The sequence below is a fragment of the Amphiprion ocellaris genome, chromosome 7 (assembly GCF_022539595.1).
Source record: "Amphiprion ocellaris isolate individual 3 ecotype Okinawa chromosome 7, ASM2253959v1, whole genome shotgun sequence".
Taxonomy (NCBI): domain Eukaryota; kingdom Metazoa; phylum Chordata; class Actinopteri; family Pomacentridae; genus Amphiprion; species Amphiprion ocellaris.
Window position 1 is genome coordinate 34,777,458 of NC_072772.1, and position 27,705 is coordinate 34,805,162.

General features: G+C 37.9%; 3 protein-coding genes across 9 annotated transcripts in view; 2 read left to right on the forward strand and 1 right to left on the reverse strand.

Annotated features, from left to right (window-relative positions):
* Nucleotides 1-10,133, forward strand: part of tsen34 (TSEN34 tRNA splicing endonuclease subunit) — a 34,064-nt gene extending 23,931 nt beyond the window's left edge. For 3 of the 6 annotated variants that reach the window (XM_055012203.1, XM_055012206.1, XM_035951662.2), the window contains 2 exons: nucleotides 7,030-9,017; nucleotides 9,198-10,133. The gene's annotated coding sequence lies outside the window, so the exon portion shown is untranslated. The remainder of the gene's footprint in view (nucleotides 1-7,029; nucleotides 9,018-9,197) is intronic. The other 3 variants (XM_055012205.1, XM_055012204.1, XM_023277804.3) reach the window with 3 other exon arrangements.
* clrn1 (clarin 1) lies at nucleotides 1,245-7,433 on the reverse strand. Its single transcript, XM_023277808.3, has 3 exons — nucleotides 7,058-7,433; nucleotides 3,899-4,078; nucleotides 1,245-2,131 (listed from the first exon to the last, which is right to left on the reverse strand). The coding sequence occupies exons 1-3, from the start codon at nucleotides 7,308-7,310 to the stop codon at nucleotides 1,866-1,868; spliced, it is 699 nt and encodes a 232-aa protein (XP_023133576.1). The 5' UTR covers nucleotides 7,311-7,433; the 3' UTR covers nucleotides 1,245-1,865.
* A 2,601-nt stretch (nucleotides 10,134-12,734) lies between the features above and the next one.
* masp1 (MBL associated serine protease 1) overlaps nucleotides 12,735-27,705 on the forward strand; it is a 28,283-nt gene continuing 13,312 nt past the window's right edge. For both annotated transcript variants that reach the window (XM_023277790.3, XM_023277791.3), the window contains exons 1-5: nucleotides 12,735-12,948; nucleotides 14,528-14,705; nucleotides 15,395-15,526; nucleotides 26,511-26,707; nucleotides 26,788-26,935. In XM_023277790.3, coding sequence (XP_023133558.2) covers nucleotides 12,790-12,948; nucleotides 14,528-14,705; nucleotides 15,395-15,526; nucleotides 26,511-26,707; nucleotides 26,788-26,935 — 814 coding nt within the window. In that variant the 5' untranslated portion in view covers nucleotides 12,735-12,789. The remainder of the gene's footprint in view (nucleotides 12,949-14,527; nucleotides 14,706-15,394; nucleotides 15,527-26,510; nucleotides 26,708-26,787; nucleotides 26,936-27,705) is intronic.

A 27,705-nucleotide genomic window follows, 5' to 3' on the forward strand; every position in this document is an offset into this window, starting at 1 on the left:
ACAAAACAACCACCAAAAGACACAAAACAATGACAAAGAAAGACAAAATAGCCACAAAGAGACACAAAACAACTACAAATACACACAAAACCACAAGAAGGAGACACAAAACAACCACAAAGAGACAAAATAACCACAGACACAAAACAGCCAAAAATAGACACAAAACAACCACAAACACATACAAAACAACCTAAAATAGACAAAAACCAAGCACAAAGAAACACAAAACAACTATAAAGAGACACAAAACAACTACAAATACACACAAAACCACAAGAAGGAGACACAAAACAACTACAAAGAGACAAAACAACCACAAAGAGACACAAAACAACTATAAAGAGACACACTGGAAACTATGAATTAAGAAGAAATTCAAACTCTAAAAAGATGTTTGCTCAAGTCACCATAAAAAGTAGATATTTATCCATTTCTGGGTTTGAATTTACAGAACAGTCTGGATCTCAAAATCCGTCCAGCTATAAAACAAATTAAGAATATATACAAAAAAGAGGATTGCTTGAAAAATATACTCATTTGGACCAGTAAAGGTGTTCTTGTGCTTTCTAAAGAGGTATGGAAGTAGAAAATCTGATACCAACAGGAAGCGGATATCAGATGTACAGACATGTAGTGGGTAGAATTAATAAGTTAAACTTCATCCTACTTGTTTTATTTTAGGTCCTGTTTTTTTATTTGGTTGATTTTAGTTGTTTCTGTGTTTTGTTTGATAAAATGTCAACCAAAGTCTATACTTTTAATAAGAAGTTACATCCATATATACATACTTACAGGAACTTTCTGAGGTCACAATAGCAGCCTTGTTTGGAAAATTTTGCACTTTTTTCCATTTTCAAGGACAAATAAATAAAAGTTTGTCCTCCGCGGGATCCGTTTAATCGTTATGATCTGCTGGAAAATGTTGTGTCTGTGTCCTCACCAAATTTCATGACTGTGGGATTTATTTATAGAGATATTGAACTCTGAAAATAGCTGAAATCAGCTTTAAAGCTGCAGTGCGATGCGTTTGTTTCCCCTTGTGGCAGTGAGAGTAATTACAGGAAGTCTATCAATGTTTGGTAATGATGTATGACTCGTTCTTTTTCAAACTTTAATCCTTCCTCTGAAGTTAGTTTTTTTGTTTATAAATTTGAAAGGCCTCAGATTTAGATCCCCAACGAGCCCCCAATTATTTTATTTCGTGAGATGAAAATGAAACTGACAAATAAACAACCACATGGTCACAGTTGTACCAAAGTTAAGTGTGATTTTAATGAGTTGTGGGTTTTCAGAAACTTTTCTTGGATGTTTTCTTGGTTTTTCTTCCATATTTTCCACAATACTGACCGCTGTAGCATCTCCAAATCAACCGATTGATGCATCAACATGAAATGTAAGAAACCATATTTAAAACTCTGATACTGACTTTAATGGGTGTTTATATACATTTATATAGAAAAGTGCTCCACTGCACATTTACAGTAAAAATCTATAAAACTAAGTACGCAATACAAATGCAGTAGACCTAATTCTATCTGTTAAAGCTAATATGCTACATGTTTTTAGTACGTGTCAGATTAATGACAAACAGCTCAAAGTGACTCACTAATAACCAAAATATACTAATAATGATGAAGCTGGAAAATCAGTGATAAGTTAAATAACAGTTTGAATGTGAATATTTGCTGGTTTTCCTTGTTTGTTGGTGGCACAAAGTCAAACATTTTTCACAGTTTTCTGGCTTTTTCTACACTAAAAGTTTAACAAATGTAGAAAATAATGTCCTCAAGTCTCAGACAGGACGGGAGAAATCATAGTTTGTGTCTCGGGTTGAGTTTCCTGCAGCTGATGGCTGATTTTCTTCAGTACATGAGGTCTGCAGCGCCGCCGCCCAGATCCACCTCTTTGCTCTCCTGGAAGGGAAACTGGATTCCCGACAGTCGGATCAGAACACCGTTGAGTCCATGCAGGATGAAGACGAGGAAGAAGAGCCAGAAGGATCGGTCGTATTGCTCGCTGTACGTCTGGAACACAAAGTTCACCTCGTTGAAGTTGGCGATTCGCTCGGACAGATGATGAAGCTTCACCTCCGACGCAAAAAGGATCATCACCAGGCAGCTGCTCAGACCTGCAGCACAAACACAAACCGACAGGATGAAACTCTGAGATCCAAACATTTTATTTCACACTGCAGTGTTCTTTAACGTTCTGAACTGTCCAGACCCTCAGAGACGACTCTGAGCAACATGATGAGCCTAAAAACAACAACAAATTGACACAAAATGGCCCCAAAAAAACACAAAGCAATCGCATAGAGACATAAAACTAAAAATAGACAACCACAAAGAGACATAAAATAACCACAAATAGACAAAAAAACAATGATAAAGAGACACAAAACAAACACAAAGAGCCACAAAACAACCACAAATAGACACAAAACTACCAAAAATAGACAAAAACAACCACAAAGAGATGAACAACAACTACAGACACAAAACAACTACAAAGAGACACAAAACAACCACAAAGACACACAAAACAACCACAAAGACACATAAAACAGAGAGGAAAAATGCGACAGGAGCTTTAGAGCAGGTGAATCAGTGGATGGAGGTTTCAGTGGACTCACAGTTAACATGAAGTGAAATGAAACCTGTGAAGGAGGAACCAATCAGAGGGTAGTTGTCTCTGAATGAACAGCCTCAGGTTGCCTCTCTTACTACCCCTCTTCAGTTATTACCCTCCTCTCCTGCCTCGGGCTCCGTTTCTGTCTCTGTTAACGGCCCGTTTGTCTGAGATCCTTTTAAATTAAAGTCAAACTGATCCATATTTTATACCTAATTACAGCAAACAGACACCTGACTACTGTCCCAGCAGGAGTTTAATCAAACACAACGCAGTCTTCTTCTAATGAGTGTTTCACAACCAAGACAGAGTGTTAAAAAATCACAAAAAAGACAGAAAACAACCACAAAGACATGCAAAAGAATTCTAGAAAGATACAAAACAACTACAAATGTACACAAACAACAACAAAGAAACACAAAGTGGCTGCAAAAAGACACAAAATAACAACAGAGACACAAAACAACCACCTTTAGACCAAAAACAACCACAAAAAAATACTAAACAACCACAAATGGACACAAAATGGCCACAAAGAGACCTAAAACAACCATGCTTAGATCAAAAATGACCACAAAAAGACACAAACAACCACAAAGAGACACAAAACAACCACAAATAGACACAAAAAACCCAAAAATAGATCTAAAACAACCACAATGTACACAAAATAAGTCTAAAGAGACACAAACTGACTACAAAGAGACACAAAACAACCATGTAAAGATTTAAAACAACCACAAAGAGACACAAAACCAGCAAAAAGACACAAAACCAATAACAAAAGATGCAAAATGACCACATAGAGACAAAAAACAACTACAAAGAGATGCAAAAACAACCATGAAATGAGACAAACAACCACAAAAGTACATTACATCACCACAGAAACAAAAAAACAACCGCACAATGCGAAAACAACCACCGCAATACAAACAGCCACAAAATGATACAAAACAACCATAAAGACACACAAAACCACCACATAGAGCCACAAAACTATTACGAAGAGATACAAAAAAGCCAGAAATAGACATGAAACCACCACAAAAGGACACAAAACAACCACAAAGATGAAAAACAACCAAGAAGAGACACAAGACAACCATAAATAGAAACAAAATGGCCACAAAATGACACAAAACAACCACAAACAGACACAAAATCACCACAAATAAATACAAAACAACCACAAAATGACCAAAAACCACTACATACAGACATTAAACTCTCACAATGAGACAGAAAACAGCGACGGGTTCCTCACAGCAGATGAAGGTCCACAGGTAAAGTCCCAGGGGGCCCTGCAGCGTCTCGTAGGGTCGACCGAAGGCATTGAAGAAGAAGAAGCCGGTCGCCACGGAGGAGAAGAGGATCACGACACCACAGAAGAAGATGACGGTGACGTGGAGGCCTGCTGGGATGGTGTTCAGCAGGTCTGGGAAGACTGGGAGAGATGGGAGAAACCTGCAGGTCATACTGAGGGTAAATAAAACCCAAAATACTACAGAGAGAAACCTGTAGGCAAGACCAAAGGCGCAAAATCCATGAACTGAGCAGCCTCAATTAGCTAGACTTATACGAAGATATACAAAAACACTACGAAAGGATGTAAAACCAACACAAAGACACATAAAACAACCACAAAGAGACAAAAAAGAACCTTAAAGAGACAAAAAAACAACTACAAAAGACACAAAAAACACAAAGTGACCACAAAGACATGAAAAACACCATACATACCACCATAAATAGACAAAAAAGATCCTTTGAGGAACAAAAAAACTAGGACAAAGACACAAAACCACCTCAAGGAGACGCATATTCACCAAAAAGAGTTGCAAAATAACTTCAGAAAGACACAAAGACCACAAAGCAACAAAAAACACCATAAATAGACACATAACAATTACAAATAAAACCTCAAAATGACCCCAAAGAGACAATAAACAACACAAAACATCCATAAAGTGAGACGGAAACCAACAATAAAGATTCACAAAACCACTACAAAATCACATAAAACATCCACGAAAACACAGAAAATGACCACAAAAAGACACAAAATGATGATAAAGAGACACAAAACAAAATATACACAAAACAAAAACAATAAACGCAAACAACCACAAAGAAACAAAAAAAAACTCCACAAAGAGACAGAAAACAACCATATAGATACATAAAACATCCACAAAAACATAGAAAATGACCACAAAAAGACACAAAATAACCACAAAGAAGCAAAAAAACCCCACAAAGAGACATAAAATGACCATAAATAGAAACGTAACAATTATAAAGAAAACACAAAACTACATTTAAATGACACAAAGCATCAACAAAATACAGACAATGACGACAAAAAGACACACAAAGACAGGTTAAAGCATCAGTTTGTTCATGAAGACCTGGAACTGATGGACAGAAGGAATGAATGAATGAACAGAGCAGCTTTGTTCCTCCTCAGCAGCTCCGACCTGCTCAGGCAGAAACCAGTTAGTGATGGACGGCTGCTCCCCTTAACTGGGACCAGTAACAGTCTGTACTGGACCAGCAACGGGTTGTATCACACCAATCTCATAAAAGAGACTCACAAAGCTGTTTCTGACGGCGACAAACATGAAACAAAGGGAGAGAAACTGTCCACTGTTTTCAGATCTGACACAAAACCACCAAAAAGAGACACAAAAACACCACTAACAGACACAAAACCACAACAAAAAGACACAAAACCACCAAAAAGAGATGAATAAAAACCACAAATAGACTAAAAACAACCACAAAGAGGCATAAACCAACCATAAACAAACAGAAAACATCTAAAAAGAGACAGAAGTCCAACACAAACAGACAAAAAACTTCAAAAAGAGACAGTAAACCTCCAAAAAGAGACACAAAAGAATTGGCAAAACCAACACAAAACACCAAAAAAGAGAAATAAAACCACCAAAACAATAACATAGCACCACAAATAGACTGACAACATCCACAAAAATTCACAAAACCACAATAAAGAGACACCAATCCACAAAGAGACAGAAATCCAACACAAAGCGATGCAAAACAACCACAGAGACACAAAAAATGTGTTAAACCAACATAAAAACACCCAAAACAAACCCAGACACGCAAAACTACCAATGAAGATATGCAAAATAATCATGAGATACAAATGACCACAAAGAGACACAAAATGAACATAAAAATAAACAAAACAACCAATAAAAGACAAAAAGCAGCGGAAAGACACACAAAACTACTAAAAAGAGACACAGCAAACAACCACAAAGACACACAAAACAACCACGGTTGGGATAAACAAAACCACCAAAAGGACACAAAAGACACAAGAAATGTGCAAAACAAACACAAAACATCAAAAAAGAGAAACAAAACCACCACAGAGACACAACAGACAACCACAAGACACACAAAACCATAAAAAGAAATAAAAAAACACCAAAAAGAGACACAAAACCACGAGGAGACACAAAATGTCAAAAAGAGACACAAAACTACTATAGAGAGATACAAACAACAAGAAATAGAAACAAAACCATAAAAAGAAACACAAAATGTCAAAAATGAGACACAAAACCACCAAAAAGAGACACAAAACAACTAAAAAGAGACACAAAACAACTAAAAAGAGACACAAAACACCAAAGAGACACAAAATAGCTAAAAAGAGACACAAAACAGCTAAAAAAAGAGACAAAAAATGTCAAAAAGAGACACAAAACTAAAAAGAGACACAAAACATCAAAAAAGAGAAACAAAACCACCACAAAGAGACACAACAGACAACCACAAGACACACAAAACCATAAAAAAAAAAACACCACAAAGAAACACAAAACCACGAGCAGACACAAAATGTCAAAAAGAGACACAAAACAGCTAAAAAGAGACAAAAAAATGTCAAAAAGAGACACAAAACAACTAAAAAGCCACACAAAACCACTAAAAGAGACACAAAAGTAAAACAGAGACACAAAACCACTACAAAGAGACACAAAACAACAAAAAATAGAAACAGAACCATAAAAAGAGACATAAAACCACCAAAAAGAGACACAAACCACAACATGAAGACAAAACCAGCACAAAGACATAGAAAACAACTAAAAAGACAAAACCAAAAAGAAACAAACACAAAAATCCACACAGACACAGTAACATTATTAATTCATTATTTTCTGCTTTCAGTTTCAAAACCTTTATTTTTTCCAACAGAAACATAAATTTTAAAAATCTAAGAGTTTTGTTCTAAAAGAAAGTAAACTTTTAGAAGTGAAAGTTAAGAAACCAGAAACCAGAATCTATTTCCAGCTCTTGTTCATGTAAAGCCGTTAGTTCAGGACTTAGACGGATCCCTGCCCCTGAATTATTCAGCTCCAGCCTGAATGATTGATGGACTCACAGGAGAACCGGGACGCTCTGCCTCCCAGGCCGCACTGCTTCACCCTCTGGCCGGAGAACAGCCCGTAGCTCAGCTCGCCCAGGAACTTCTCCAGCTCCGGCTCCGAGGCGTTCACCAGCTCGGCGCCGGTGCGGCACAGCGCGGCCCCGCGGAGCCACAGCGGCAGCCCGGTGGCCACGGCGGCGGTCAGGGCGCAGGAGAAGCCGAGGAGGCCGGACACCGAGAAGAGGAGCTGCTTCTGGCGGCTCGGCATGATGGAGGAGGCCGCTGGAACCTCCGAACTCCACCGGCAGAACCGAACCGAACCGAACCGTCCGGATCGGAGACACCTCCGGAAGTGTTCGGGAGTCTCCGGGTGTCCATGGCAACAAGAGCATCAATTACAGCAGCAGGAGGAGGAGGGAGCATGGGGGAGGCGTCATCACTGACCCGTAAACACCATAATGACAGGTGGTTGTAAACACACACACACACACACACACACACACATACGCACGCACGCACGCACACACACACACACACACACACACACACACACACACACACACACACACACACACACACACACACACACAGAATCCGTGGTCACGTGGCGCCCCCCAGCGGCAGCTTAAAGAACAAATTAATGGTCCAGGATTTATTTAGAGTTTCACACATAAACAGAGCTGAAAAGTAATTAAGTACTTTTAATCAAGTAAAAGTACTTGATTACTTTTTAATCAAGTGCTTTATGGTACTTGATTTAGAAAGTAATCAAGTACTAAAAGAAATATTTAATTAATTGATTAATCACGTTTTTTTTGGCTACTCGATTCAAAAAGTAATCAGGTACTAAAAAAAGTACTTGGTTGCTATTTTAATCAACGAATTTTTTCATACTTGATTACCTTTTAATCAAGTAGCAAAATAAATACTTGATTAATGAAGTACTTTTTAAATACCTGATTTAAAAAGTAATCAAATACTAAAAAAGTACTTGATTTCTTGAGAACTTAATCCAGTGCTTTAACTCAAGTAAAAAAGTTTAGATCAAGTAAAATTACTTGATTACTTTTGAATCAAGTACCAAAACAGTACTTGATTAATGAAATACTTTTTTAATACTTGACTTAAAAAAATCACGTATGAACAGAAATATTTGATTAAACGATTAATCAGATATTTTTTTGTTACTCGGTTTGAAAAGTAATCAGGTACTTAGAAAGTACTTGATTACTATTTTAATCAAGTACTTTTTTAAACACTTGATTATATTTTTATCAGGTAGCAACGAAATACTTGATTAATGAAGTACTTTAGTAATATTTTAAGTCAGTGTTTTAGACACATTTGTTTTTGTTTTAAGGTTCTGAATGTGCATTTCTTTAGTTTTTCTCAGTTGATAAGACACTAAATTCCATTCACTGCACACATTTCTCAAAAACAGGACTCTGCTGTCTAAATTTTGGACACTATTCATGGTTTGCACACAGTTTCCAAAACTCTTGCACTCTTTTTGCAAAAGACTGAACATGTTTTTTGCTCATTTGAACACACTTTTCACTCATAGCACACATTTTTCAAACAGTGAACACTAGGAAGCAGAATTGGGACACTGTTCCAACACTGCTGTCACAATTAACACACAACAGGTCAGAACTGAAAACACTTTTACCAATGAAGTGCACACTATAAAACCTGCTGGGAAGCAGAATTAGCTGTTCACAATGGATGTCAGAGGAGCAAGAGGTCATGTTGGAAGAAGAGGATGTGGACGACCCAGACCATGGCCAGAACCTGGACCAGAACCTGGACCAGAACCTGGACCAGAACCTGGACCTGAACCAGAACCTGGACCAGAACCTGGACCTGAACCAGAACCTGGACCAGAACCTGGACCTGAACCAGAACCTGGACCAGAACCAGAACCTGGACCTGGACCTGGACCTGCCCCTGCACCTGGTCCTGGACCACTTTACATGTATGTAAATGTTGTTTGTCACTTCAGTGACATGTCTATACTGGAACAATACAAGCAGTCAGAAATGTTCTCAGAATACTATAAAAAATCTAATGCATAATTCTGGTTCACAAATGCTAGTAAAATTACAGAAAGTCTACATGACTGACTTTTTCTCTGTTTTGTGTGCGTTTGTTCCAGAGAGTTTTTCAGTTGGATTCTGATAATATACATGAATACATCTATGTGGATGAGGCTGGTTTCAACCTGGCCAAGAGGAGGAGAAGAGGGAGGAACATCATTGGACAACAGGCTATAGTCAACGTCCAGGTCAGCGTGGGGGCAACGTAAACCTCTGTGCTGCAATAAACAATCTGGGAGTAACTGACCATCATGCAGTTCTGGACCCATAGAACACCCAGCATTTGTTGACTTTCCTAGATGGACTTAGAGGGACGACTGACATGGATGTAGCAGGACGTTTAGCAAGAGGACACAGTTTTTGTTGTTGTCTGGGACAATGTTAGTTTTCATAGAGGACTATTGATTCAGGAATGATTCAATATGAACCTCAAGTTATTGTGGTTTTTCTGCCACCATATTGTCCCTTTCTGAATCCTATAGAAGAATTCTTCTCTACATGGAGGTAGAAGGTATATGAGCAGCAGCCATACATTCAGGAAAATCTCTATCAATCAGTGGTCTTGGCATGTGGTGATGTTTCTGTTGATGCATGTCAGGCTGGATCAGACACACTAGATCTTTGTGTCCAGAGAAAACATAGCTAGTGATGTTGATGAGGTCCTGAGGTCTGACCAGGCTGAAAGAATTGATGCAGACGTGGTGTAAATATCTGCAGACTGTACTGTGTACAATACAGTGCTGTAGTTTTTATTTAACATTATTTTATTTTATAATCTACAGTCAGGCACTGCAATGGCCTCTGAGTCATTCATAGGATGCATTTGTGTTTAAGTTGTCATTTTTGAGGACTGTATCATTTTTTTATACTTTATGTGAAAACACAGTGAGAGAAGAGTGTTTTGTATTTAGCAGTGCAGTGTCCTACTTTTGCTTCGTGTCTTAATTTTGAAAACAAAGTTCAGGTTTTGACAATAAAGTGCGCTTTGGACACAAGTGTGCAGTGCTTTGTGAATTGTGTTCAAATAAAAAAAATAGTGTGCAGTGTGTTGGGAAATGTGTACTATTTTTCAGGAACAGTGTCTTATCAACTGAGAAAAACTAATATCTGACCCTGTAAAGAATAATAATGTATAAAAAGTACTAATAACTGACATTTCTCAGGTTGTGAAAATAAGAAAAAATAGTTCGTGTATGAAATAATTATTTTTTGTTAGTTTAAAAAAAAACTGTGACATCATTTATGTAAAGGATTAATCCTGCAAATTAATTAATATTTGGTACTTCTGATCAGGACTAATGTTGGTTTAAAATGTACTCAATGAAAGTGGAAAATAATATTGAAGTATAGTATTTAATGGCGGTTTTAGACACATTTATTTTCTGTCTTTAAGTCCTGACCGTGAGTTTTTAAACTGGCATTAAAGGTTAAATAATTCTGATGGATTAATGATCACAGGAAGGAATTCCACAATAATAATAATAATAATAATAATAATAATAATAATAATAATAATAATAATAATAATAATAATAATAATAATAATAATAATAATAATAATAATAATAATAATAATAATAATAATAATAATAATAATAATAAACTCACAGCTGTTTTGTTTTTTTATTTTTCCGGCTCACGTCTCCCACGGGACGCGATGACGTCACGCCGCCGGTCCTACGTCAGACGTCGCTTCGCTCCTCAGACCGGAGCAGCAGCTGAAGACTTTGTTCTGCATCATGAGGTGAAATAAAAAGCAGAGTTTCTGTTTGGACCGAGTCCGTTCAGGTGTCAGCGGAGTGCAGCAGCTGATCGATCATCATCGATTCTCTATCGGCGTTCGATCAGCTCGTATCGACAGATTATCTGCGGCTGATTTACGGTTTTAACGGCGTCCAGCTGATTCTGAAAACCTCAGAGTTCAGTTATTGATGAAGGAATTAATGGATCCGATCAGCAGCAGGTAAATTCATCGATGAACTCAGAACTTTATCGATAATTCTGTCAGTTTTCTGTCCTATATGTTGAATATTTTCAACTTTTAGCAGCAAAACTTTCAGATTTAAAAATGTTTGACTTTAAGACTGAAGGAAAACTTTATAAAAAACGAAATTTATCGAAAACGAACCTGAATTCAGAACTTTTAGAGACTTGTCAGAAAGAAAAGTTTCTCACACACGAAGCTCAGAAAATAAAAATATTTCCAGTATTTAATGAGTCCAGAGGTTATTTAAGCTCCATTTACTGTTTATGTTGATTATTTTCTGTGTTATTTTATATTTATGCTGCGGTTTCAGTTGTTTTTCCTGCAGAGCTGCAGTTAAAAATCATAGAGAAGTTAAAAAATATGGAGTTTTTGATAGATTTTATTTGTTCAAATCATTTAAGTTCAACATTAATTTATTTATATAGCGTCAAATCATCCATATTAGAGCTTCAGATCAGTATTTTTGGTCCAATTTTTTGTCGTTTTTAATAATTTTGGAGTTATTATGGACAATTTTGAGTTATTTTAATGTTAATTATTGAGCCGTGTAAATTTTAAAAAGGTGAATTTACCAAAAAACAAACTGAAATTAATGTCAAACGTAAAAAAAAAAAAAAAAAAAAAAAAAAAAGAATTCAGCTGCTTTATTATGCAAGAAAAGAGTTTAAGAATGAAGACGGGAATTAAAAATAATGAACTTTAATAATAAAACAGTTTTACAAACCATAAAACTGTGAAGCTAAGAATAAAACTGGATCAGATAAAATAAACTAAACACATTCAGCAAATATTCAGCTTAAGATCAGTGTTTTTGGATGATTTTCCAGATAATTTTCTACATTTTATAGCAGTTCTTCACCACGTTTAAGCAGTTTTGGTCAGATATGACAAATTCCAAGTTATTTTTGATATTTTTTGAGTCATTTTGAATAAATTTTGAGCTGTTTTGAATTAATTTTGTAAATTTTGGACAATTTAATGATGATTTTGTGTAAATTCTTAATTCATTTGGGGCATTTTTTGAGTCATTTTGGACATAATTTTGGACATTTTTGGATCTTTTGCACATTTTTTGGGGGTCTTGTGGACTTTTTTGAGTCATTTTGGACATTTTTTAAAAGTAATTTTGGACATTTTTTGAGTAATTTTGGCCATTTTTGGGGTCTTTTGGACTTTTTTGAGTCATTTTGGACATTTTTTAGTCATTTTGGACATTTTCTGAAAAATTCTGAGCTGATTTGGACAAGTTTAGAGTAGTACTGGAACCTTTACTAATAATTTTGTGTAATTTCTTAATCAGCTAAGACAACGGTGAGTCATTTTGGAAAATTTTTGAGTCATTTTCAAAAAAATTGAAGAGTTGTTTTTTTGACAATTTTTTTTTACAAATTTTGCACAATTTCTTAATGAATTTGTACAAATTCGTCAGATTGGATCATTTCCAAATCATTTTGGACATTTTTTTGAGTAATTTTGGTCAATTTTGAAGTCATATTTTGAGTATTTTGAACACTTTTGAAACATTTTGCTGCACTAATGAACAGAATGTAAGTGTTTTTAATGTTCTGTATTTTACTGATCTAAACGTCTTTGTCTCTCCTCTCAGACTCGTCCTGATCTCGCTGCTTTTCTCTCTCGGTTTCGGTGATCAGCTCTTGTCCGAAATGTTCGGCAGCCTTCAGTCGCCGAACTTCCCGGATCCGTATCCGCGAGAGACGGATCTGCGATGGAACGTCAGCGTTCCCGACGGCTTCCAGATCAAGCTGTACTTCAGCCACTTCGACCTGGAGCCGTCCTACCTGTGCGAGTACGACTACGTCAAGGTGAGAGACCACAACAGCCCCGGTCCCGTTTCTGTTGCCATGACGACGGCCTTAACTTGTCCTGAACTAGTCGTCGTGGTAACCGGGACGTCTGTTCCTCCGCGGCGTCTCCACACAAACACCTGCTGCACACATTCATATTCAAATGCTGTCGCCGGGCGCCGCGGCAACAAGCCGCACAAAGAGGCCAGCTGATTTCCCACGATGCACCGCTGCAGGTCTTAACCCGTGAAGACGTTTAGTCTCAGTTCTGTCTGCAGGGTCGCACGGTTTCAGGTTCATTACCATAAACTGAGGAAAGCCTGTGAGAAAAACGTTTGAACTCACTGAATCTGAGCTAAAACTGTCTGAAAACCTCTCTAGAAATGATCCACACAGCTCCACAGCAACCAGAAACTAAACAGAAACTAAACTTTTAATAAATGTTTTTCAAAAAAATCTTAAAATATTCCCTTAAAATCTGCCCAGAAATGTCCAAAAAGCATCCATAGGCTGTTGAAAAACCTCTAGAACTGCCAGAAACTGTTAAAAACTCAACAAAACTAAACAAAACATTGACTTTTTAAGAATATCTTCCAAAATTTGTCCTTAAATCTACTCAAATCTGTCCAAATAATCCCAGAAACCAACATTCAGCTGTTCAAAAGCTGTGAGAAAAAACATTTAAATTCGCTAAATCTGATCTAAAACAGCTTAAAGCATCTCCAGAAATGATCCAAAAAGCTCCACAGTGACCAAAAACTAAACTGTTGATTGATGTTTAACAAAGATTCTTAAAAAGTCCCCTTAAAATGTGTCCAGAAATGTTGAAAAGAACCTTCCAAATCTAGCTCATAAATCTGCACAGAACTGTCCAAATAATCCCAGAAACCAACATTCAACTGTTCAAGACCCAAAAAAAAAACGCTTAAACTCACTAAATCTGAGCAAAAACTCCACACCAGAGTCTGAAACCTCTCTAGAAATGATCCAAAAAGCTCCACAGTGACCGAAAACCAAACGGAAACTAACCTTTTGAAGGCTGTGATAAAATCTTTGAAGTAATTTCCCTTAAATTGGTCCAGAAATGTCCTAAAACATCCATAGACGGTTCAACCCAGTGAGAAATATTACAGCCAAACTTTCGTCTCTGCTGCCACTAAACAACTAAAAATTGTTGTTACAAGTGAAATCCCCAAATCTGTTCAAAACAAATATCTGAAGCTGCTAAAACTGTTGACAAAAATCTGTTAAATAACTAAAACTGCCAACAAATGGGTCAAATTTAGCAAAAAAAAAAATCCTAATTTCTGTTAAAATAGTCTCAGCAGTGAATGACTGAGGTCCTCACAGAGATAGTAAAGAGTGTGGGAGTGTGGATGGAGTTTCTGTGTTACTTTGTGTGTGTTGTTGTGTATCTGTGTGTTACATTGTGTGTGTTTGTGGTTCTTTGACCTGCAGTTCTTTGACTCTGAATCCAAACAGTCTCTGATCTGAATGTTAATCAGTTTGTTTTCTGTCAGTTTAAACGGCTTCATCAGTGCTGCTAAAACAAATGGCTTTAACTCTTTGTTGTGTTGTTGTTGTTGTTGTTGTACAGGTGGAGGCGGAGGGGGAGGTTCTGGCCCTGTTCTGTGGGAGGGAGGACTCGGACACGGAGTCGGTTCCATCTCAGCAGATCATCACGTCTCCCAGGAACTTCCTGAGCCTCCAGTTCTCCTCAGACTTCTCCAACGAGGAGAGGTTCTCCGGGTTCATGGCTCATTACAGCGCTGTGGGTGAGGAACGTTCAAAAAACACAAAAATAACATTAGATAAACTTTTTAAAAAAAAAAAAATCAGTTTAATTTGGCTTCTTGGACAAAAACGGACACAAAAAGACTCTTTAATGTCAAAGTGAAAACAGATTTGGATCAGTACTCCTGGATAGAACGACACCATGAAGACTGAAGAACCAAGAAACTGTGAGAAAAGGTTGTTGAAAAGCATCAGTCAGGACGATACAAGAACATTTCCAAGTTCCTGAAGATCTCTTGGAGTCCAGTAAAATCCATCATTAATAAGTGTAAGAAAGATGGAACACGAATAAATCTGACTGGAGCAGGATGTCCTCAAAAACTGAGACTGAGAAGAAAGAGACTAGAGAGGGAGGTGACCAAGACTCCTATGACTCCTCTGAAGTAGGAGTCTGAACATCATTACAAACACGCCATCCCCACTGTAAAGCATGGGGGTGGCAGCATCATGATGTGAAGCATGGTGGTGGCAGCATCATGGTGGTGGCAGCATCATGATGTGAAGCATGGTGGTGGCAACATCATGGTGGTGGCAGCATCATGATGTGGGGATGTTTCTCACTCATTTTGTCTTTTAAATTTTTAAATAATTGACTTTACATTGTAGAAATCTGTGTTCAGTTTTGAAAGTGTCAAAGTTTTTCATATTTGAATGCCTTTTCTCTCTGCAGACGTGGACGAGTGCAGCGATCAGAGGGACGAAGATCTCCTCTGCGATCATTTCTGCCACAACTACATCGGAGGATATTACTGCTCCTGTCGCTACGGTTACCTGCTACACTCCGACAACCGAACCTGCAGAGGTGAGTCATTAAATCTGTAGATATCTGACTGGAGTTTGGTTGGGAAAACCGAGATCTGCTGTAGAAATGTGCCAAACTTATTAAAGTGGCTTCAGGACAAGTTTGTGGACGGATGTAAAAGTGTAAAATCTGCAAATCATGATGCTGCCACCACCATGCGTCACATCATGACATCACATAAAAAAATGTTCCAATTATTCAGAAATGGTCCCAAATGACAGACATTTGTCTAAAATGACTCAGAAATGATCCAGAATGACTCAAAACATCAAGACCAGACCTGGGCATCCTACGGCCCGCGGGCCACATCCGGCCCGCCAGATGACCCTGACTGGCCCATATGAGGTCACTGGAAAATATTAAAAGTCAATGCAAATATATATCATCACGATACATGCAAACAATACGCCTGCACTGCTTTTATTTTCGCGCGTGCTTTCCGTACTTAGCATAAGGTTTATGCACTGATTGGTTTGTTGGTTAGCTTCAGCCCGGGAAGATGTCAGCTAACGGCAAAAAAGAAAGATTGATTCCCAATGCAGAGTTTTTAACAAAGCGTGGACTTCCAAGTATTTCTTCACTGAAGTCAGAGGTAAAGCCGTGGGCTGGTTTGTGGCGAATAGGTCGCGGTGCTTAAGGATTATAATCGACACTACGAGACCAAACATGGCGGAGAAGTACAAACATTGACTGATGCAGAGCGGGGAGGATGTCTGAAGGTTTGCTAGCTAAACTGCTAAAGCAGCAATGACTTTGTTTTACCAAAGCTCACATCAAGGGATGCAGCAGTCAAGACGAGTTTTCTAGTATCCTACAAAATCGCCAAAAACAGTAAGCCATTCCCTGATGGAGAGTTTATAAAAGAATGTCTGGTGGACTCTGCAGCGTTTATATGCCCGGAGAAGAAAGGAGCGTTCGTTAATGTGGCCCTTTGGAGGCGAACCGTAACGAGGCGGGTGGAGAGCAGCGCCGAAAATCTGGAGCTTCAGCTGCACAACAAAGTGAACGATTTTGACGTTTTCTCCTTGGCTCTGGACGAGAGCTGTGATGTCCGTGACACAGCCCAGTTACTCATCTTTGTACGTGGACTAACAAAAACCTTTGAGATGACGGAGGAGCTGGCAGCTGTGCAGCCAATGAAGGAACCACGACGGTTCACTGAGGTAAATACATGCATGAACAAGCTGGGACTAAAATGGGAGAATTTGGTTGGTGTTACAACCGATGACTGTCCAAATTTGACAGGGAAAAATGTTGGACTTTTGAAACGGATGCAAGATAAAGTGACTGAAATAAACCCAGAACAGAAACTGATATTTTTGCATTGTATTATACATCAGGAGGTGTTGTGTAAGTCAGTGCTAAAAATCAACCACGTGACTGATGTTGTAGCTAAAGTAGTTAACTTCATCAGGGCAAGAGCATTGAAGTACAGACAGTTTGTTGTCTTTTTGGAGGAGATGATAGTGAACATGGTTACCTTGGTTACCAGACAGCTGTCAGATGGATCAGCCTGGACAAGATGCTTAAACGAGTTTGGGATCTGAGAGCAGAGATTCAAGAGTTGGGCATTGTACATCATTGTATTGTTTCATTTACTGTTTTTATTCAGATATATATTGAGCAGAGCTTGTAAGTGTACTGGTCCGGCTCTTAACAACCATTAAAGTTTCTCATGTGGCCCCATATGAAAATTAATTGCACACCCCTGATCTAGACATTGATGCAATACTGTCAAAAATGATTAAAAACCTGTCAAGAATGATTCAAAATTGTCCAAAGTGGCTATTACTTGTCTAACATTATGCAAAAAATGGTTGTAAAATAAGTCTAAATTGGCTCCTGTCCGAAATAATTGGCAATGTGTCTAAAATGACTCAAAAATCTCAAAAATTATTGAATATTTGTCCAAAATGAGTGAAACTGGTCCAGAACAACCACGAAAAATGTCCAAAGTGACTCAAAGTTTGTCCAGAATGATGAAAAAATGGTCCAGAATGACTCACAAATGTCTAAATTGACTCAAAAGGATCTCAAATAATACAAAAATGGTCCTAAACAACAGAAAGTTGTCAAAAAGGACTGGAAAAATTTGTCGAAACGACAAAAAATTGTACAAAAATACTCTGAAATGTTCCAAAATAAGCTTCCAAATTAGTCCAAAATGACTCAAAACTAGTTCAACTGACTCAAAAATGATCCAAAATGATTTAAAATGTCAACAGATTGATACAATATTGTCAGAAATGATTCAAACTTGTCCAGATTGAACCAAAATCACTCCCAAATTGGTCCTAAATTTAAAAAGAAAGAGTCTAAATTGACTCAGATTGTCCTAAATAATTGGTACCAAATCCAAAATGACTGAAAATTTGTCCTGAATGACCCAAAAATGCTTAAAAATTTGCTTGAAGCCTGTCCAAAAAATGATTTCACAATTGTTGAAAATGAATCAAAACCTGATCAAATTTACTCAAAACTGTCAAAAGTGATGCATACCTTGTCCAAAATTAGTCAAATTGGTCAAGAGTTACCAAGAAAAGTTTCTAAAGTGACTCAAAATTTGTCCAGAATGATTCAAAAAATGGTTTGGAATGACAGACATTTGTCCAAAACCACTGAAAAATTGATCTAAATGGTAAAAAAAATGTACAAAACGACTCTGAAATGCTCCAAAATAGGGTTCCAGATTTGTACAAAATGACTCAAAACTTGTCAAAGGGACTCAAAAATGGTCCAAAACGATGCAAAATTGCCACAAACATTTGATGCCATATCCAGAATGACTCAAAATTTGTTAAAAACAACTGAAAAGTCTGTCCAAAATGATTTCAGAATTGGTCAAAATGGATCAAAACTTTGCTCAGAAATGTCAAAAATGAGTGAATATGTGTCCAAAATGAGTCAAATTGGTCCAAAATGACTATAAAAAGTGACTCAGAGTGACTCAGAATTTGTCTAGAATGATCCAAAACTGGTCTGGAATGACACAAATTTGTCTAAATTGACTCAAAAATGTCCAAAACTCTGTGAAGCTTGTTGAAAGTGATTCAAAAATGGTCCCAAATGGTAGAATTTGTCCAAAATGACTAAACAAATGGTCTAAATGACAAAAATTGTACAAAAACATTGAAATGTTCCAAAATGGGGTTTGAACTTTGTCCACAATTTCTCAGAACTTGTCCAGTTGAGTTAAAAATGGTCCACAGTGACTGAAAACTTCTAGATTGATGCAGTATTGTCAAAAATGACATAATACTTGTCCAGAATTTTTCCAAAATGACTAAAAAATTGGTCTAAAGATCCAAAATTTTACAAAATGACTGAAATTCTCCTAATTAAGATTCTAGATTTGTCCAAAATGACTCAAAACTTGTCCAAGTGAGTCAAAAATGATCTGAAATTACTATAACTTGTCCAAAATTACACAGCAAATGGTCCTAAATTTAAAAATAAAAGTCTAAATTGACTCAAATTGTCTGAAATAATTGGTACCATATCTGAAATGACTCAAAATTTGTCAAGAACAACTGAAAAGCCTGTCCAAAATGATTTCAGAATTGTTCAAAATGGATCGAAACGTTCCTCAAAAATGGCAAAAATTTGTGAATATGTGTCCAAAATGAGTCAAATTCGTCCAAAATGACTAAAAAAAAGTGTTCAAAGTGAATCAATGATGCAACAATGGTCCGGAATGACTCAGATTTGTCTAAATTGACGCAAAAGTATCCAAAACTACACGAAACTTGTCGGAAGTGACTGAAAAATGGTCCCAAATGGTAGAATTTTTCCACAATGACAAAAAAAAATTGGTCTAAAGTTGAAAAATTTTACAAAATGACTGTGAAATCCTCCTAATTAAGATTCTCCATTTGTCCAAAATGACTCAAAACTTGTCCAGTTGAGTCAAAATTATCCAAAATGAATGAAAATGTCTACAGATTGATGCAATATTGCCAACAATGATTGAAAACCTGTCAAGATTGAGTCAGAATTGTCCAAATTGACTTGATTGACTCAAGCAAGTCCAGACTGACCTAAAGAACACCAGGTTTCTTAATGCAGCTTCAGTCTTACAGTCAGGAGTTTAGTTTCTCTTTAACACCATAAACTCTTCATTCAGGATTTGTGAGTTTGTCCTCAGCAGCTGATGGACTTTCTGTTGGCTCGGTTGTGTTCCTGTCTTTAAGTGGCTGTCGTGTTAAAGGGTTGTAAGTTGATCTCAGTGTCAGACTGTGTGTCGCAGCTTCCAACATGTCAACATGTGAACTGTTAGCAGCTTTGAATTCCAGTGTTCTGATCCAGATTACAGTCGGCTGCCAACAAGTCACGTCTCCTGAACACTGAGCGCTTTGTTCAGCCGAACCATTCCCCCTCCGACTTTCAAAGAAAAGATCAACAGAGCTGAAAACCTGCAGTATCGGATTCTATTATATCCTTTATTTTACTACAGGGAATAAATTTGTGCTGTTCCAACACACGACATCTGTGACTGAATGAAACAACCAGGTATGACTATTGAAAATACTAATGGGAAAATGGACAGTGTATTTGTCCAAAACAACTCAAAACTTCTCCTCAGTGGCTCAAAAGTTGTCCAAAAGTTACTTGAAACTCTCTCAAATTGTCCTCCAAAAACTTAAAACTAGTCCAAATTTATTTTTGATGGGTCAGCTGGTTGAAAGTGTGTCCAAAATGGCTTTAAACCTTTCTAAAATTGCTCAGATTTGGTCCAAAACGACTGAGATGTGTCTAAATATGATAAAAACTTGTCCAAAGAGATTCAGAATGGTTTAACATGACTCAAAATGTGTCCAAAAGGACTCAGTTCTGTACAAAAACAAAACAAAAACTTGTCAAAAGTGGCTCAAAATGTGTCCAAAAGGGCCAAAACCTGCAAAAATTGACCCAGAAATTGTCCCAAAAAAACTTCAAACCAGTCCAGTTGGATTTTAGATTGGTCAGATGGTTGAAAAATCATTCAAAAATGGCTTGAAACCTTTGTAAAATTCCCCAAATTTTGTCCAAAATGACCAAAGAAATATTTCAAAAAGACTGAGCTGAATGTAATTATGACAAAGCTTGTCCAAGTGGATTTGAAATGGTTTACTTTGACTCAAAATTTGTGCAAAATGGCTAAAACATGCCAAAATTGACCCAAAAGGTGTTCCCCAACAACTTAAAATCAGTCCATTTCGATTTTAGATTGGTCAAATGGTGGAAAAATATGTTCAAGATCACTCAGATTTATACAGATGACTTGAAGCCTCTGTAAAATTCCCCAAATTTTGTCCAAAATGAACCATGAAATTGTTCAAAATGACTGAGCTATATCTAAATTTGACAAAAATTTGTCCAAATGGGTTTGAAATGGTTTATCACGACTCAAATTGTGTCCAAATATACTCAAAAAATTGTCCAAAATGGCTAAAACTTGCCAATTTTGACCCAGAAAGTGTCCCCAAAAAACTTAAAACCAGTCCAAATTGATTGATTCATCAGATGGTGGAAAAATCAGTCCAGAATGACACAGATTTGTACAAAATGCCTTGAAACCTTTCTAAAATTGACCAAATTTTGTCCAAAATGACCCAAAACATTGTTCTAAAAGACAATGACTTGTTCAAAATGACTGAAATGTGTCTAAATATGACAAAAATGTGTCCAAATGTATGCAAAATGGTTTAACATGGTTCACAAATTGTTCAAAATGGCTAAAACATGCCAAAATTGACCCAAAAAGTGTCCACATTGATTTGAAATTGGTCAAATGGTTGAATAATCTGTCCAGATTACTCAAGATTTGTAAAAAATGGCTTGAAACCTGTCCAGAGTGGCTCTAAATGTGTCCAAGATGGCTAAAACATGCCAAAATGGACTCAGAAATTGTCCCAAAAGACCTTGAAACCAGTCCAAATTGATTTTTGATTGGTCAAACGGTAGCAAAATTAGTCCAAAAGGACTCAGATTTGGAGGAGAAGGAGAGTGCTCTCGCTCATAAAACAACTCAAATCTGCGATTACTTTTTTACAAGAAACACACATCCGTAGTTCTGATAATTCACACCTCTTGTCGCGGTGGGCGGGGCAGCACTTTCATTCTGCTTTTCAGGCCAAGGCCAGGGGGTCTCAATTCTTATTGACCAAAACATTCCCTTTGAGATTTACAGTGCTATTTCAGATACAAACGGTTGCTATGTCATTGTCTCAGGGAAGCTATATAACTCTTTAGTAGTCCTAGCGAATGTATAGGCCCCTAATGCAGATGATGTGGGATTTTTTATGCAATTCTTTTCTTCTTTGCCGGAGCTGGACTCACACTTCCTTATACTAGGTGGAGATTTTAACTGCTGGTTGGATCCTGTGCTAGACCGCTGCTCTCCTAACCCTGGCACAATGAGCAAGTCTGCCTCTTTTATTCAGGATTTTCTATCCAACTATGGTGTTTCTGATGTGTGGCGTTGCCTGCATCCACAGAAGGGAGAGTACTCCTTCTTCTCTCATGTCCACCACACCTTTTCGAGGATTGACTACTTCCTGGTTGATAACCAACTGCACTCGTCAGTTAATTCCTGTGACTATCAGAGCATAGTGATATCAGATCATGCCCCTGTAACGCTATCTCTGACTCTTCCTGGCATCCCTCAAGTGAGAAGACGCTGGCGATTTAACTCAACTCTATTGTCAGACAGTGGTTTTATTAAATTTATGGAGGAGCAAATAGCCTTTTTTTTTTTTTAAACCAACCCCTTATCTGAAACCTCAAACGTGGTAGTCTGGGACACCATGAAAGCTTTCCTCAGGGGACAAATCATTTCTTACTCTGTAAATATGAGAAAAAAGGCCAATAAAGAACGACAAGAACTTGCCAATCATATCAGAGAAACGGACCTGCAATATGCTCAAAACAGAAACCCAGAACAATATAAAAAAACGTGTGGAGCTACAAACTAAATTTGGCTTTCTCTTGACACATCAGATCCAACGCCAACTTTTGAAAAGTAAGAGTCTATTTTACATTCATAGTGACAAATCTGGCAAGACGTTAGCCAGTCAACTTAGAGGTTTTAAAGCGAAACGGCTGATTACAAAAGTCAAAACGAAAGATAGCAATCTTACTTTTGACCACTCGAAAATTAATGATACTTTCAGGGATTTCTACTCTTGTCTCTATACTTCTGAATTTCCATCTGAAAATATCTAAATGAAAAACTTCCTAAATCATTTAAACATCCCCAAGATCTCTCCCGACAAAAGGACAAAACTAGACGACCACATATCCAAAGAGGAAATCGCAGCAGCCATTTCATCAATACAATCTGGAAAATCCCCCGGACCGGATGGATTTCCTTCAGAATTTTAAAAACATTCTCCACGTTGCTTTTACCCAAATTATGTTCAGTTCTATCTGACTCATTTAAGCAAGGTAATCTCCCAACATCATTCAGTGAAGCCTGCATCACTCTTATTTTAAAGAAAGGTAAAGACCCAGCAGAATGCTCCTCCTACAGGCCAATCTCTATTTAATGTCGATGTGAAAATTCTGGCTAAAGTTTTAGTCTGCAGACTAGAATCCATCCTACCATCAATCATATGAGAAGATCAAACTGGTTTTGTTAAACACCGCCACTCTTATTTTAACACGTGTCGTCAGCTCCAGAGTGCATTCTCTCTCTAGATGCAGAGAAGGCATTCAATCGGGTGGAATGGGGGTACCTATTTGAAGTCCTAGAAAAACTTGACTTTGGACCAAACTTTGTTACATGGATAAAACAGCTATACCAGCACCCTACTGCTTCAATCCTCACAAACTCTCAGCAGTCTAACACTTTCAACCTGGGACGGGGAACACGTCAGGGGTGCCCCCTGGGCTCTCTGCTTTTTAATCTAGCCATAGAGCCGCTAGCTATCGCTCTTAGAACACAGTAACCATCCTTTTAAGATCGCAAAAACAGTTTACCTACCTTGGCATTAGAGTTACAAGAAAACATAAATGTCTCTTTGAAGAAAATTTCAACACCCTGTTAAACCATGTGAAACAGTACTTAACGCGGTGGTCGCCGTTATCTACTACTTTGATAGGTTGGAATAATTCGGTCAAAATGAATATTCTCCCAAAATTTCTATATCTGTTTCAAAGTATACTAACTTTTATTCCTAAATCCTTCTTTGACTCTCTAGACTCAGTTATATTGTCCTATGTTTGGAAGGGGAAATGCCCTCGATTTAGTAAAGTCCATCTTCAAAAATCTAAAAATGACGGAGGTATGGCGCTGCCTAATTTCTGTTTCTATTACTGGTTGGCAAACATATGCTGTCTCACATTCCAACCAACCTGACTGTCCGAGATGGGTGGCAATGGAGTTGAACCCCTGTAGGAATATTTCTGTCCCAGCTCTACTTGGATGTTCTCTCCCCCTCCCCTCAAACAAACCGGTGGACAACCCAGTGGTCTGGCACGGGTTAAGAGTGTGGGCCCAGTTCAGGAAATTTTTTGGTCTCCGTGGTTTCTCTCTCCTGAGTCCTATCCTATCCAATTATCTTTTTCAACCCTCTCTACTCGATTCTACATTTCAAGATTGGCACAAAAGGGGCATCAAATGTTTTAAAGACCTTTTTATTGATAGCAGCTTTGGTTCTTTTGAACTACTCTCTAAAAAGTTTGGCCTGCCAAACACCCAATTTTTTTAGATACCTACAAGTCAGGCACTTTTTACAGGCTCAGTTACCAAACTTTCCTGGGGCTCCTGACCTGAATGCCATGGATGCCCTTCTGAATCTGCACCCTTCAAGAAAAAGTCTAATGTCCATTGTATACGACAGGCTGGTCAATATAAGACAGGTCTCACTTATCAAAATCAAGACCTCCTGGGAGCAGGACTTGATTTTGATAAGTGAGAGTCATACATGGGATAACATCTTCAAGTTAGTTAATTCAGCTTCCCTTTGTGCTCGTCACTGCCTGCTACAGTTTAAGGTTGTGCATAGAGCCCATATTTCCAAGGCCAAGTTATCCCGCATCTGTACAGATGTTGACCCCTGATGTGACAGATGTAGGACATGTGAGGCTTCTCTTATCCACATGTTCTGGTCATGCCCCGGCCTGGAAAAATACTGGAGGGGCGTCTTTCACACTCTGTCCCTAATTCTCAACCTCAATTTAGAACTGAATCCTCTTGTCGCTCTTTTTGATACCACTGGAGAAGAGGATACCCATTGACTTCAAGTAAGCGACGTACTCTGTCATTCGCCTCTCTCCTGATCAGACGGCCTGTTCTACTAGAGTGGAGAGACGCTGCCCTGCCCACCCATGCTCAGTGGCTCAGAGACATTATGTCCTGTCTAAAATTGGAGAAAATTCACGACTCAATCTGCAACTCAAATTTGAAATTTCAAAAAGTGTGGGGGCTCTTCCTGGAATACTTCAGGAATCATCTGCCAAACTAAGCCCCTCCTATCGTTCCATTCTATTCCAGAGGTGCTCTATGTTTTCCCTTCTCACCTAGTACAGTATACCCTGACCTCCAGCTCTTTTCATTGCTACACTCCAGTTTAGAAATATTTGTGACTCTTTTTTTTCATTTAACTACTACTTAGCGCATTGCGGATCTGTGGGGATTTGGGATACCGCTTGGGATATATCCTGTTGTAAAGGCTATACTTCTGTTACATTAGTTGTTGTTCCTTTTCTGTATGAGTAAGTGTGTACTACTGCAGACCTTTGCATAATGGGCATCCCTGCTATATATGTCATATGCGCACAAACTGTATAGAAGGAAAAAAACAATAAAAATATTTCAGAGAAAAAAAATGGCTTGAAACCTTTCTAAAATTGCCCATATTTGGGCCAAAATGAACCAAAAATAGTTCTAAATGACGAAAATGTGTCTAAATATGACAAAAATTTGTGCAAATGGATTAAAAAATTGTCCATAATGGTTGAAAGTGTGTCCAAAAAGACTCGATTTGTACAAAATGTCCTAAAATTTGACCAAATGATCCGTCTTCATCACCAACTCGTTCATCTGTGACTCACAGAAACACTAAATACACATAAATGTTAAATATCTGAGTTTAAATGAACCCGAATGATCCTTTAAACATGACGGGATTCTCAGACTTTTAGAGTTTTGTCCAACCAGCTCCTATCCGGTATCTCGGTTCCTTCGGGTTCTCCAACATGTTGAGCCTCTAGTCTTGGATGTTGTTTGGAGGTTGTGGTTTGGTGGTGAGCTGCTCGTTGGGTCGGCAGGTTCATGAACGCATCGTATCAGCAGCTTCCTTATCTCCTGTGGAGCCTCGGCGACCGACAGCTGCTCGTAAATATTTACTCGTCCTGAATGTTTCCGTGTGGAGGAGCTCCAGAGTTTTATCTCCTGGATTCTTCCCAGAACCTCGACCTAAAGGAGGTTCTGCTGCTCAGAACTCATTTCCACAGATTTCATTATTTCATGTTCAGACTTTTTCTCTCTGATCTGAATGTCAACTAAACTGCAAATGATGCATTCAAAGACCATCATAAGATTTAAAACTCAGATATATCTGTCTGTTTTTACAGTTTCTGGCTGACAAACATTCTCATTTGTCCCAGTTGACCAAACATTATTTTCAAAATTACAGTAATTGACCAAAATCTGTCTAAAATGTGACAATATCGTCCAAACTGATCAGAAAATTGACCAAAAAAATTGGTCCTAATTGACTCAAAACTTTGTTTTATTTAATTAATTTTCATGATGGAACCACACATGATGCATTCAAAGACCATCGGAGAGTTGGAAATGTGATGATTGTTCCTGTTTTGACTTTACACATAGAGTCTAAAATGGTCTCAGTTTATTCTGGCTGATAAATGGTTTATTAGTTGGTGGTCCAGAGGGTTAAAGATGAACTTAAATATGATTTAAGGACCAGTTGATGAAGGCATTGAATCAACAACATGTTCAGTGGAATCAGTGTTTGATTGTTTGTGTTTGTGTGTTCAGTGGAGTGCAGCGGTGGTGTGTTCAGGGAACGTTCCGGCGTCCTGAGCAGCGTGGATTTTCCGTCTCCGTACCCGAAGAGCTCCGAGTGTTCGTACCGGATCGAGGTGGACGAAGGATTCACGCTCCGCCTCCAGTTCGACTCCAACTTCGACGTGGAGGATCACCCCGACGTAAGCTGTCCCTACGACTATGTCAAGGTGGGCACAACAAGCGCACCTGTATGGAAACACTCTCACAGGTGAGCTGCATCGTGGGTAACCAGGTGTGTGTTTGTCAGATCCAAGCAGGAAGCAGCGAGTTTGGTCCGTTCTGTGGAGATCGATCTCCAGGAACCATCGAGACCGACAGCAACGTTGTCAATGTCCAGTTCAACAGCGACAACAGCGGAGAAAACACCGGCTGGAAGCTAATGTACACCGCTATAGGTACTAATACATGCTAAAATACACAAAAAATACACAATAAATACACAAAAACACCAGCTGGAGGCTAACCTACACCGCTATAGCTACTAATACACGCTAAGATACACAATAAATACACAATAAATACATAAAAACACCAGCTGGAGGCTAACGTACAACGCTATAGGTACACATACACGCTAAAATACACAAAAAATACACAATAAATACATCAAAACACCGACTGGAGGCTCATGTACACCGTTATAGGTACACATACACGCTAAAATACACGCTAAAATAGACAAAAAGTACACAATAAATACATCAAAACACCGGCTGAAGGCTCATGTACACCGTTATAGGTACACATACACGCTAAAATACACAAAAAATATACAATAAATACATTAAAAACACTAGCTGAAGGATAATTTACACTGTTATAGGTACAAATACATGATAAAATACACAATAAGTACACAATAAATACAGGCTGGAAGCTAATGTACACTGCTATAGGTGCAAATACACAATAAATACACAACTATAGGTACATGTAAACAAAAAATACACAGCCGTAGGTACAAATACACAGCAAGTACACAATTATAGGTATAAATATACAACAAATACAGAACTATAGGCACAAATATACAGCAAATACACAGCTATAGGTACAAATACAGGATAAAATACACAATAAATACACCGTCTGGAGATGAACGTACACAGCTGTAGGTACTAATACACAACAAATACACAGCTATGGGTACAAATGCAATACAATA

Excerpts from the sequence above, each read along its gene's own strand:
- clrn1 (XM_023277808.3), bottom strand. The coding sequence starts at position 7,310 with ATGCCGAGCCGCCAGAAGCAGCTCCTCTTCTCGGTGTCCGGCCTCCTC. Across the intron at positions 4,079-7,057 it reads CAGAGCGTCCCGGTTCTCCT|TCTTCCCAGACCTGCTGAAC; the intron begins GTGAGTCCATCA and ends CATCTCTCCCAG. Across the intron at positions 2,132-3,898 it reads CCTGTGGACCTTCATCTGCT|GTCTGAGCAGCTGCCTGGTG; the intron begins GTGAGGAACCCG and ends TTTGTGCTGCAG.